The sequence below is a fragment of the Pseudochaenichthys georgianus genome, unplaced genomic scaffold, assembly GCF_902827115.2.
Source record: "Pseudochaenichthys georgianus unplaced genomic scaffold, fPseGeo1.2 scaffold_420_arrow_ctg1, whole genome shotgun sequence".
Taxonomy (NCBI): domain Eukaryota; kingdom Metazoa; phylum Chordata; class Actinopteri; order Perciformes; family Channichthyidae; genus Pseudochaenichthys; species Pseudochaenichthys georgianus.
This window is the reverse complement of record NW_027262985.1, coordinates 71572-85322: the sequence shown is the minus strand read 5'-3', so window position 1 is coordinate 85322 and position 13751 is coordinate 71572. Positions and strand designations below refer to the sequence as shown.

Sequence of the window (13751 nt, the reverse complement as noted above, 5' to 3'; positions counted from 1 at the left end):
TCACGGCACTGGATGTGGTTTGAAGGTAGTTTGGAAACACCACCCACCAGCGGACCCAATGAAAGTTCCTCAGACTACAGAGAGAGGTTTTTCTGTCGCTGGGTCGTGTTTGTGCGGACTGAAGGAGCGCAGAAGTAGTGCAGCACTTGGTACAAACATCTACCAAATACCGAGGGGTTCTGCCTCTCGTATGTGCATGTGTTACTTATTGAGCATGCTTTGAATAAGTAAGTATATGAGACAATAGTTGAAAGTATTTCCATCTGTCTCAGTAGATATGTAAATATCAACTTCCTTTATTCACCCCCAGGCTTCCATCCTTTGTACCCTTTGCATATAAATACTGGTTTTGGAAAAGGGTCCCAGTGATGTGTGCTGCCTTTGATAACTAAAGAAAGGACTGAGATGTCTGTGTGAGAATGGAAAGACAAAACCTAATAACTGCTAATCCCTTAAAAAAGTTGGAAAGTTCAAACAATTATTCCAGCACAGCGGGGTTAAAAAAAAGAAGAAGAAGATAATTACAGATGAACACTGTGTGATAGTGAAGTTAGTATTTAGCTTTGCCTTTTTTACAAAGACACACAAAGAAATATAGATAACAAAGGGAAGAAATTAGCAGGAGGTTTTCTAAGAAAGTTCACTAACAAAAAAAAAATCAACCGTCAACATCTGCACTCAGAGATTAAAAGTGTAAAAGATTTACACCAGTGGCAATGGGTTCAAAATATTAGCTTTTACAAAGAGACTTAAAACTAGTTACAGCAGTGGTTCTCAAACTTTTTCTGTTATTCCCCACTTTGAACAGGTGGGCCGTTTCAAGCCCCACCTGTTCCTCATCGCTCCAATAAAATGGTAGGCCAAGCTTAAAATGGTCAAATGTATCATTCTACAACTGGGGTCTCCAACCATTTTTAGGATGAGACCTACTTTCAAAAATGAAAACAAGTCGTGAGCTACTTTTACTCCTCTTTTTTTTGTTTTTTGCAATGTATAATTAGCACATGTTAACATTATTATATGCTTACCTTTAACCTTTGTGTGCTGTTTGGGTCTGTGAGACCCGTTTTCAGTGTTTACTGAAATAAAATGTATGCAATTTAATTATTTTAATCTGCTTTATTTGGGGGTGGACCTTACATCCTCTAAGGGGGTCCTGGGGCACGCACCCCCGGGAAGATATTTTTTTAAATGTTGAAGTTAAATGCATCAATCTGGTGCACTTTGAGCACAAAATGAATTGATGGATACAGCTCTCAACACTCAGATGAAAGGGAGCTGTATACTTTTCAATAATCCAAACATCTTTAGAATATGATTACAATAACAAATCATTTAAACTTGTGTATTCTTATCGTATGTTACCTAGTTAGCATCCTTTCTTTTTATGTATGCATATTTTACTAATCACTCGCCTTCTAAAAATGTTTTACGGTCCTATAGTACACATTGGAATGATTTCTTACTTTATTTTTTACATCTATATTGAATAGATAAAGGTGTGCTCGCTCTCGCTCTCTCTCTGTCTTGCTCGCTCACAGAGGCTGTGTGTGCTCCTCCGTGGCGATGACGGCTTGTGTTACAAAATAATAATAAACATAGGCCTATTTGTAAAGTGGGGGGACACAAACGGGATTTCGAAAAGATTTTTACATATGTCTGTAAATTATTTTGGTTTCAGTTGTGTGTGTGTGAGCAGGCTTGGATTGGCCATCGGGAGATTCGGGACTATTCCCGGTGGGCCGCTGCCGTTGGTGGGCCGCTGCCGTCGGTGGGCCGCTGCCGTCGGTGGGCCGCTGCCGTCGGTGGGCCGCTGCCGTCGGTGGGCCGCTGCCGTCGGTGGGCCGCTGCCGTCGGTGGGCCGCTGCCATCGGTGGGCCGCTGGCTCTGGCATAGGTGGGACGTGGACTTTCACAGCGCCGCTGCGCCGGTACCGTATCCGCAAACACTCGCCGGCCGCCTCCGGCGCAGCGGCGCTGTGAAAGTCCACCACCGTTGCGAGGACCCAGGTTCGATTCTGGCCTGAGGTCCAAAAAATGTATTTATATCTCCCGTTCATCGCGTCCGTTTGCGACCCACCTATCACATCCCTATCCCACAGCCCCACACTTTGATAAACGCTGAGTTACAGTAATAGCTGAGACATTTTACTAGCAACAAGCCAGGAGCAAAAATATGTAGATAGAGCAGGACTCTTCTACACTCCATAACAAATTAGAAAAGATGCCACAAAAAATAGTTTCATGCCTTTTTGGTTTTTCTTCTGTAGCAAAATGTGACTATACGTGCATTATGTTGCACAGCCTTGTGTTGTGCAATGATCCTCCTCGTATGACTAATGATATCACTGATGTGTGAAAAACCAGTTGGCAGTTTAAAAAAGAAAATCTGCTGTTGTGTTCACTCCATTAATACAGAATACATACCAGAGTGTGGTATGTGACACAGTACATGTTTACTGTACAGGCAGATCAGGGGTGTCCATCTATGATGTCCTACTATCTACTAACTTTTCTCTCTATCTTACAGTCCCCTCGATTAGTTTTCCATCAGTGTGTTGTGAGGATCGAATGAGGTCACTGTGTGTGAGCTGCCAGCTAATTCACATGGTGGGCTGGAAAAAAACACATTTGTTTTTTAGGGCAATAGCTCCCCCTGTTGCCACAAATAACAAAATGTCCGACAAGTTTAACAAAATAACCCAGATGTTGGCCTCCGGTTTTAGTAACATAAACCTGACATATGTTCAGAGAAAACAGTCAATAATGCTAACGCTGATGTCTGAAACAGAATTATTATGAATTTGACGACAGCTTGATAAGAGTGGAGCAGTAACAGATGCAGGACAGTGGTGTTGTTTTTTGTACAAGTTGTTTATATGGCTTAGGTCGGAGGTGTAATTACTGCATCAAAACTAGAAATCCAAAACAGGTTACTTATGGTATGAAGCTGGCAATATAATGTTGTATCCTCCCAGTTTTGTTCAGCTGCTCTTTGCTGATGTATAAGGGAGAAAAAAAGGGCTGAAACTAAAGATTATATTCATTGATGAATCATTTGTAATGTTGTCCCAGTATTCTTTCCCTTTCTCGTCCATCTGTCCTTCTATCTAATTAAAGCAACAATGTCAAAAAAATATCTTCAAGAAAATAAGTCCGAAAATGGTGGGGAAAAGAATGGTGGTCGTTAAGTGTTTCCCAGCCCAAGATAATGTCCTTAAATGTCTTGTGTCGTCAGAAACTCTAAATAAAATGTCAATTAAACCTTAGAACAATCATATTTCAAATGCTGAAATCAGAGAATATAATAGTTGGCAATTCATTCTTTATTTTTATTTGAATCGTTTATTTGGCAGGGACATTGGACATTAATACACTTAAAACAAGAAATGTTTCAAGCGTAAATATGTCGGATTTAGTTTTGAGCTGCTTTCCATCACATAAAACATTTAAGAAAATGACATTTATAGACATGACAAAAACAAATACATGATGATATGCAAAAAGTGCAAAAGAGCAAGAGCAGAATACACAAGTATTTAACGACATATAAAGAGCAAGAGAAGAAAAAAGTTTTAAATGTATTATCGTGAAATGTTTGCAGCCTTAGAAAACAATGTAGCCACATGTGGTGTTTCCAGGTGAAGATGAATGTAATCCTGACCTAGTAGGTTTTGAGCTTAAGTCATTTTTTCTCGAAGCACATTTGAAGATGCAGTGTGTCTGTGGTCACCGAGGTAGCTTCAGGAGCTCCTGCAGGTCTCCCTGGGGTGCCAGCTGGAAGGGAAGCAGCAGCCTGTTGTTCGCCTGGCTGCAGAGCGCTGCACAGCACTCCATCAGCAGCAGACACACCTCTTCATGACTTTGTTCTGCAGCCTGCTCAAGCATTAACAAATACAGGCACTAGGTTAAAAGATTAATTAATCTACACAATACTTGATTGTTAAAACAAGCCTGAATTATTTCCTGAATCACAGCAGCTCCATTTCAAACATCAACTAGGACAGATAGTTAGGACAATAAACAAGACAACAGAAATTTAACAAAACATTACAATCACTAAAGACAACATTTTCAAGACCCTTTAACATGCATTTGATTTGGGATTAAACTAATTATTTAACATTAGAGTTGACTGGTGCCCAGAACATTGCTTCAATCACATCCTAATACATTTTGGAAAGCAGTATCTCTGATTTGATGGTTATAATTTATATTAGCTGTTGAAGATGTGGTTGGGGTCAGAAACAATGTTGTTGGAAAGTCTCAATATGTTACTATGGTAGATTGAGTCATGGAGATTCTTAAAGGGTTGACATACAATCTTTGAGCAGATGTTTATTTGGTGGTGCAGTTTATTTTATGCTGGTACTTCTGTACCTTATGTAGAGGAGAAGAACCGTCGTCATTGGAAATAGAGTCAGGCTCTTTTCTGGCCAATGTAAAGGTGGAGAACTAGGCTGGACTTGTAAAATGGTAAATAATGGAGATATAGGAGAGGCAGAACCACTGATACCTTCAACAACGGTCAACCATGCAGAGTGATGAGAGAACCCGATAGAATTGCCCGCCAAGCAAGTGTACTCCCCAGCGTCATCAAAAGACACATTTCTCAGTTGGAGGATTTCCATTTCCTTGTCCGTGGTGTTAAGGCCAGCAGTCTGGAAAATAACAAAAGAAGCAGACCCAACAAGAGGCCCAAGAGAGGAAAGGTAACCATTAGTAAAGGATTCTGAAAGAGAAAGGGGATGGAGGAGCGTTCTCCTCCTCGATCCAACACCATTTGCCCACAAAGTACCACAGAGAGCCCCTGCAGAGGACTCTCCTTTCTGTTAGTGGAGAAGAGCGTTAGGTTGACTCCTGAACTGGGCCACCCCATCACCACATCAAATACCTCAGTCTCGTCTCTACATGCAAGAGATGGGCAACATGGAAAACTCCGCAGCAGAACAGGGCACACTCACACTCACAATCATACAAACTATGTAAGCATCAGATAAAAACAGGAGGTCTGGGGAGCATAGGTAAGCAGAAGGAGGACAGCTGGAAAAAAAAGGAGAGAGAGAGAGAGAGAGCCTGTGTGCTGTGCACGGAGGACTTTGAAGGGCAAGGGAGCGAGAGTAATAGAAGAAGATGGCAAGAGAGGCCCTTATTAGGAGGGCACGGCACAGGCATGGGGCAGGAATGGTAACGGGTCCAACATAAACCCAAGCTCTTTTTAAAAAAAAAAAACTGTTCTGCTGGGAATTTTCCATAGCATCATTTACAGTCAGGAGCACTGAGCCAGGAGAGACGGAGGGAGGGAGGAGAGAAACAGCTGAGGTTGTCTCGAGTTATACGGCCCTAGTTTATCCAGGTGGTCCACTCTGTCGTCCCTGTGCTGCGCGGTGGTTACCTGTGGGCTCATATCTGGTGACAGTCAGCCAGGCCGACTGATTGGCCTCTCCTATATAATTGGACACTTTACAAATATACTCTCCGCTCTCCTCCTCAGTCACATTGTAGAGGGCCAGCACCTGAGCGTCCGAGCTATTGACCCCAGAATGCTGGAAATAAAAACATGTCATGTACATCACAGAAAATCAAATGACAGTAAAGAATTCAGCAGAAGTCATGTTGGTTTTGTGCAGAGATTCAATAGCAAGATACACTTCATATATTCAGTTCCTAGAGCTTAAGACAAGTTCGATTTAAGACTTTTATGCCACATTTTAGATGCAATACCAACTCAAAGATAACAAATTAAATAAAGCAACCTTGCTAAAAATATATCTGTAACATAAAAATGTTTTCATATAATTATCACTCACTCATGTTGCATCTGCTCTGAGCATCACAGAAAACAAACCAATAAGTGTACTGCTGGTTACTCTATCCTGATATGTGTGACGCTAATGCGAGAAGCATGCAGTCAATAGTTAACAAAAAGATATGTTACCAATCATTTGGTCGTTTTAAAACTAATGACAGAAAAAAATGTATTATTCATTACTCATCTTAGCATTGTTAAGAGCTTTGGAAGATTGATCCATACTTATTTCCGATTGATGATTTGAATTCCTTTTAAGATTTTTATAAGAATCCCCTTTCACAGGAAGTACTTACGATCTAAGAAAATAAGTGGCATAGCAATACAGGGCAATATATAAAGAAGCATTCAAAAGAGTAATTTATACTGGCAGGAGGAGTGATAAGAGGAAGCTCCTACCTTGAGCACACGGACATACGGTAATCCATCAGAACCGACTCTCCTCCCGTTCACCTCGATGTGCTTCAGCCACTGGATGTGAGGCTGAGGGACGCTGAACACTTTGCACTCAAACTCCATGTCGCTGCCCACCACGGCGGTGCGGTTGGCGGGCAGGCCGGCCTGCAGGATGGGCCTGTGGGGAGAGCGCTCTGAAACACAACACAAAACAAACGAATGTTAGATTAGAAGAAGATTGGCGACCTTCAATATCAAAGACAAACACGTGCATCACTCCAAAAGTACACACGGCTGACTGATTATCAAACACAGGCCAAACAAAACCAATGCGTTGTTACGGGAAAGGGCCGGGACAGTCCGTCTGTATAATCTAAACTGATACTATGTAAATTATAGACAATCGTTCTGCTACATGGAGAATAAATCAGCTATTTCCTCAGCTATTGAGGAAATAGATGGAAGTTGAGTATCTGATCTGGAGCCGTTACTGAAAAAATGTAAAGTTCCTGAGGCTCCATTTTGATGACTGATAACTCTCCAAAATAAACTCACTAGCCAAGAATCTGGCAGTGTGTCAACTGTGCAGGCTTTCCTCACCAAGACCTTCATGGACACTTAGCAAGCACTCATGAAAAAACTCTCCCTTCACTGACGCTGTATCTCTGCTCATCAGGGTCTAAACATGGACTGAGGTCGAGCCCAGGGACAGCAGTGACGGAGGAAGTGGGGCCGAGATTTATAGAACCAGTGGTGTAGGAGTGAGGCTCAGGGCAGGTCTGAGGGGAGTCATCACTTCTCTCCTCTACACACATCCATCACTCGTGCACAGGCTTTATTTATTAAAAGGGCTGAGAGAGATACAGTCGAACCCAACACAAGACTTTGACGCTTCGGGGATGAGGATTACAACGGTTGGTTAATAGGGTATTCTGGTATGAGATATTGGAGGTATTATCCAACATTACTTAAGGAAAAGGATTAGGGACAAATTGATTCATGTAGGAATTGGGGCAACCCTAACCCTTTTTTCTTTTAAATAAATAAAAGAAATGTATGGTGAATGTCTTGGTGAAACAAAACGTATGGTGAAATAGGCTAACTCCTTAGAAACTTGTCTAAGCCTCCCATTTTCATGTATGCATCAGGCAGCAGTTTATTTTTTGTGTAACTTGAAGTTGTTATTCTTGAAGTAAGTGAGAATTAAGAAATACTAAACACCATTTAGCTAAATCTGTTTATTTGTGCTAGTTTAGCATGAATACATATTAATATGCAATAATATAACAATTAAATCGTCCTAAGCACACTTTACTGCTTCTATACCATATTTGTGGACAACATCTTTATTAGCACAAAGCGGACTGGGGATTTCAATCAAAGCGTGACCCCAACAAACCAAATCAATCAATATTGAATCAAAATCAGAAAACATTGAAAGATTAACACCCATACTCTGGATTCTCATCAATATTCAACAGGTGACCAAGCCATGATATAGATTTATTGATCAGGGTTTAATATACAGACAACCTGATTGCAGTTTACACTTACCAATTACGTCGAGCTGGTAGGTGTGATTGATGCTGCCGTACTGGTTCTCCACCACACAGGTGTAGTTTCCCTTATCAGAGGGAACTACCGATTCCATGATGATGGTCCACACATGATCCCGGACCTAACAGTTTGGGAAAAGCAAATGTTAGAGTGACTGGCGTACAAACACAGTACAGGACTGCTGCTCAAAGTGACTAAGTATCCAAACATACGGTTTATGGTATTAAACAGCACAGGGGATATCCCAGCTATGTACACAGATTAGTTCATTTGTTGGCAGCTACAGATGTGTTAGCTCATAAAAACCTCTCACTGCAGGTCAGATTAGGTCCTGATGGAAATGGTAAAAATAGCACTTAATAGTGTTTAAGAACAATCGGTACTTAAATTCAACTCAAATTGAAGTAACGTAAATGAGGCCAGCAGCTAGCCCACAGAGATGAAGCTAAATTGCAATTCTGCATTTTACATTAAGAACTTAAGAGAACTTGTGTTCTCTCCATCTGCCTTTACCCTATATGAATTGTCGTAAATCAAATGTTGTTCTGTTCAAAGCGACGGCTAACAAGGTCAATGATGTGTGATGTGATGATAACAAGATAACACACTACTCCTTCTTCCTGTGACACCAGCCTATGTTACAAACAGCGGGTCTTTGTCCTACCAAACAAAGACCAAAGGAAAATGGGTACATGTTTTATATACATCTGCCCCAACTTGTCTTATTAGCGCCAACTGATGTCTGGCTCTTTTTTCCAAGACATGTTATAGATTTTCTTCCATAAATCTGCCAAGACCGGCAGTGTGTGATTACCCAACGAACCTCTGAGGCAATGGCAACATCAAACATGAATATACACAAGACCGAGCCATACAGTTTCCCTCATTTAGCTAAAACGTGATGAGGGAGTCCAGCTGCCTGCTGCCAGATGTGTTGTGCTTGGCTACATATACATGTGGTCCACATTATTCCCTCCCTCCTGCACGTCTCCATGCAGACGATATGAACAATAGAAGCCCAGGCCATAAAAGCAAGAGTGTGGGAGGGATGAGAGACGTCCCCGGCCGCTGATGCAGACCTTTGCACCTTGACTAAAAAAAACAGCAGCCAGATGGTTAAGTTTGCTGCCTGGCTGGGTGGGGACAAGGGGAGCAGGCAGCTGGGAGGAAACTCTTAAATGTGTCCCAGCTGGGGAGGGAGATGGGCTGGAAGCACCAGACAGGGCTGGACTAGTATACACCTTGATAGGAAGAGCAAATGAAGGAAGGAGGGGGATGTTTCTTAGAGAACATGGACATCCATCCCACACCCGTGAGGCTGAACACAGATAATCACAGAGAAGTTGATGTAAAGGTACTTAAAGCAACATATAGCCTCCTATGACATTATGACTACGGTTTTACCAAATATATTTTTTTATCAAAAAGGTCATCTGAGGTTTTTAAATAAAGCCCTACAAAAAAAAAAATCCTTAAAAACGAATACATTATTCAAAGTCTCTGGGGCCTCATGATGCCATAGCCAGTAAGTGGTGGTGTAAAACAGATCCGGTTCACATCCATCACCTGCCACACCTCTGCTAAGTAAATCCAGAGATAACAGTAAACTGTGTTATCAACAATTATAGTTTAGCAGTTTACCGTATTAGCAGATGGCTTCGCATTTGAATACAGCTTGCCAGGAAATGGGCAGACGTTGACGAAGTTATGATAGCATACACAAAATATACAGTAAGTAGTATATAGAGGCTGTGAAACAACATTTGTATCTTTTGACACTGACCAAATTGTTAAAAGCCATACGTTTTGATACCATATTCCAATACATAAGGATTAAATCTCATGAACGTTAGTGAGCTAATAAACATGGAGCTTGTCTGTACAATAAGAAAAAAATTAAAATCTGTAAGGTACTGCACATTGTCGTAATTGTGTTTGTATTCAAATTCAATGTATAAAATTGGTGTCAAAAAAAGGTATCATTCAGGGATCAGACACAGGGACCAGATATAACTGAACAATACCCAGCCCTCATATTGGTAGATTTACTGCTGCATGGATGAAATTACAGAAATGTCCTGATACCCAGAATGAGGACAGCCAATGTTATGGGTGGCTAGGATTGCCCACCTGGAGGTATTATAGCTCTGGCACGATTTCCCTTTTTGTGGCATTAGGTTTCATCTTGCATTGTTTCTCAGGTCAAATGTGACACTTGCCTCCGCTTTTCACTTGCAGGAAGTGTTTCTTACTCCAGGGGAGGGGGCGGTGGTGATCTAATGTAGAGATGAGATCACTGACACATCTCCCCTCGCAACACACTCTCACTCCCTAAGCGTCCAATAGCGACGTTTGGTCAGTGTCCGTGGCGTCCAATTGTGACGCTCCTAGGCTCCTTCAGCGTCATAAAGGGACGCAAATAGCTTTCAACTGATTGCAATGTATTTCCATCTGCGTCGGGATTTGACGCTCATGGAAGCACAGCATTCGTTTGTGTCGGCTGCCCTTAAAGGCAATGTGAGCGTCCATTCCAATTGGATAACGGAGAATTGTACACCCGGAAGTAAGTATTCCTCTTACTGTCGATTGATTTTACAGTGATATCTGCACTACTCAGCGACTAAAAAACATCAGATTATCCTTGTTAATTACACAACATTGATTGGTTTAAATTGTGTGCAATGCTTTTGTATTTTTCCCCTTCGATTCGGAGAAACAAATGTTTTTTCTGAGTAAAGGATGGCAGAAGACACTACACTACCCAGAATCCCCAGCTATCGTTTGGACTACACCATGTGCTCTGTTTGACAAACCCCGTTTATTTTCACCATTCATTTCAATGGCTGGCGTCTATGTCACGTGATCTTCAAATTTCTCCCTGCAGAAAAAGAAAACATGGCCGAACTTCGTTTTATTCTCGGTGTAAAATGCCTATTTTAAAGTTAGTTTGGCCATTAAAATGCGTTTTGATGTCATTTGATGCGAGAAATATGAGTTGTTATTTCAAATTATGTGTGCAGTGGATGTACATGATCTTTAGTTGGCTAGTTATTACGAAGATTACTTCAGGAAATCGCGACGTTTTCATTGTTACCAAGGTGGTTGCTAGGCACGCTGCTATCGATATTATTTCTGTTATGTTGTGTAACTGTTTAATGGTGTTATCCGTATTGCTACCCCCTTCTCCGTCAATGTATAGTGTTGGTCCACAGCGCAAACATATTAGTTTAACAAAATCCGCATCTAAAGATAGCCTACGTTATTTTCCCCTGTGCAATTCCAGTCTCACATCTCAGAGCACATCGTCATTAACAAATACCGGAAACAGACCGAAAACATTTAAAAAAATAATAATAATACTTTATTCCGAGTGTGCTTGCTTTTCTCTTTGAAAGTCATCACATAACGGCATTGTAATACACAGTTCGGTTGCATTAAATATTACATATCTGCCGTAGTTCTGTATGTATAGAGCCCTGATGAGAAGACTTCTAGACAAACATGAGGAACTGAAAACGTGACGTGGATCATAAATATATCAGCCATTAAACAACATCTTACATTTCTTTTCACACAATACGTCTCCTTGCAGTATCAACACTAATTCGGCTCACTTTTATATTTGATCCAATTGGTAGATAGGCTGTATTTACACCATAAAGGTGCACAGCTGATATAAAGGGACACCTAGTGGTTAAAGCATGTTATTGAATTTCATTATTTTTATTATTAGATATTAATAGGATCCCTATAAAGTATATTCATTACTCGTTATTCTCTACTAATAGTTAATTAAAGACTGTATATAATGACTATTTTGCACATCCCTTTCAAGATTTCAAGATTTTCTAAGGTTTATTGACATATCATATAGGCCTACACAACTGTGGTGTAGTTCTGCACTGAATGAAAAACGTGGGTCGCAGGTTCCTCAATAGTGCATTACAAGACATCTATCAATATTTATGCATACCTCCAGCAATGTTAACTATGTTGAAGCACTTATTTTAACTGATATTATACATAATGTATTATACTCTTATAAGATGTATGTAGATATTTCATCTCCGGCCTTGTCAGGTATTGAACAATCAATAAATAAAGAACACAGAATTGTTGAATATAAAACACAGAATTTGTGTGATTATACTAAATGATTTTCAAATAAACACCACTGCATATTTAACTGTTACACATGCTGATGTAACGCAAATGTTCCAACTTGGGATCAATAAAGTATATCTTATCTTAAGCTGATCGATGGCTACTGCCATATTTGCAAAATGTGCCTCTGAACCTTGACAAGTGCATGTTTCAGGCTTATCAATTAATGTAATGTAATGTTATCAATTAACAACAGGGGTCACAAACATAAGACCAGCTGTTAAATAAAGCTATTTTGACCTTAGCTGGCATGTGGGTATATATATTAATACTGCCCATTATGGGCACAAGCAATTTTCACCCATTTATAAATTATATATTTTAAATGTGAGTGTTTCCTATCCCCTAAACCTCCAGGGAAGTACACAGTTTAATATTGGCAACTTCTTATTATGGGAAATACGAAAACGTCTTTTAAAACTACAACTCCCAGTAGAGACGTGCCATAGAGAACATGTTGCGAAACTCAATAGCCAGCATGTGTAGTTCTGGGGACGGGGTGGGGGAGGGGGGATGCGGTGGACCCGTTCAAATCCAGTTTTGGACAGTCTGCCGTGGTTCCATCCCATTTCAAGTGCTGTTCGAGAATCGGCTTAACCCTCGGAGCACACTCTCCAATCACAGAGCTTGAGGGGTTTGTCAAACAGAGCACATGGTGTAGTCCAAACGATAGCTGGGGATTCTGGGTAGTGTAGTGTCTTCTGCCATCTTTTACTCAGAACAAATATTTGTTTTTCCGAATCGAAGGGGAAAAATACAAAAGCATTGCACACAATTTAAACCAATCAATGTTGTGTAATTAACAAGGATAATCTGGTGTTTTTTAGTCGATGAGTAGTGCAGATATCACTGTAAAATCAATCGACAGTAAGAGGAATACTTACTTCCGGGTGTACAATTCTCCGTTATCCAATGGGAATGGACGCTCACATTGCCTTTAAGGGCAGCCGACACAAATGAATGCCGTGCTTCCATGAACGTCAAATCCCGACGCAGATGGAAATACATTGCAATCAGTTGAAAGCTATTTGCATCCCTTTATGACGCTGAAGGAGCCTAGGAGCGTCACAATTGGACGCCACGGACACTGACCAAACGTCGCTCCTGCACGCTTAGGGAGTGAGAGTGTGTTGCCCCTCGTAGTGAACGGGCTTGGAGTTATTCAATAAGAAATGCTAAGGAGGGTGTAGTGTCACTAAAAATAAACTGAACGGAAAACATTTCTAAAAATATGTTCTGTTACCTTGAAGCCCCCGATGCGATGGTCTCTCTTGAATTCCCTTCCATTCTTGTACCATTTCAGGGTGGGATTTGGGTTTCCGCTGGCCTGGCACCGAAACTTCACCGTCTTATTGGCTGGTACAGCGTGAAGCTTTGTCTCCATTTTCTCTGGATAAGCCCATTGTGGAGCCATTGCTAAAGAAGACGACACAAAATAAAAATAAATCAGACAAGTAATAAATACTATCTTGTGTTTGTAAGGATGCAAAACATTGTAGGTACCTTAAACCTCAAGCACCATTTGAATCAGGGCAATAGCTTTATTGTAGGGTTTTCAAAGGCAAATTGGTCCCAGGGGGAGGGGCCACAGTATGAGTAATTATAAGGCCCCGTCCACACGGAGACGAAACGGAGACGAAAAATCACAAAAAGTCGGCTCAAGAAATGAAAATGCTGGAAAACGCAGGAGATGCTGTAGCACATATGCTGGGCCTGTAAGTGGCGCTGTACTTCCGCCACAAAATACACCAAAAGCAGCGAATAAGACCGATGACGATTATTATTACTACATTAAATTATATTATTATTGTTGCTGTTGGTTGTGG

The 13751-nt window shown here is 40.9% G+C and overlaps 1 protein-coding gene across 1 annotated transcript in view; it reads right to left on the bottom strand.

Annotated features, from left to right (window-relative positions):
* Positions 1 to 3307: 3307 nt before the first annotated feature.
* LOC117442378 (fibroblast growth factor receptor 1-like) overlaps positions 3308 to 13751 on the bottom strand; it is a 78233-nt gene continuing 67789 nt past the window's right edge. Inside the window, exons 11-15 of the mRNA XM_034078383.1 lie at positions 13169 to 13341; positions 7759 to 7882; positions 6208 to 6398; positions 4516 to 4660; positions 3308 to 3875 (exon numbers count right to left, since the gene is read on the bottom strand). Coding sequence (XP_033934274.1) covers positions 3856 to 3875; positions 4516 to 4660; positions 6208 to 6398; positions 7759 to 7882; positions 13169 to 13341 — 653 coding nt within the window. The 3' untranslated portion in view covers positions 3308 to 3855. The remainder of the gene's footprint in view (positions 3876 to 4515; positions 4661 to 6207; positions 6399 to 7758; positions 7883 to 13168; positions 13342 to 13751) is intronic.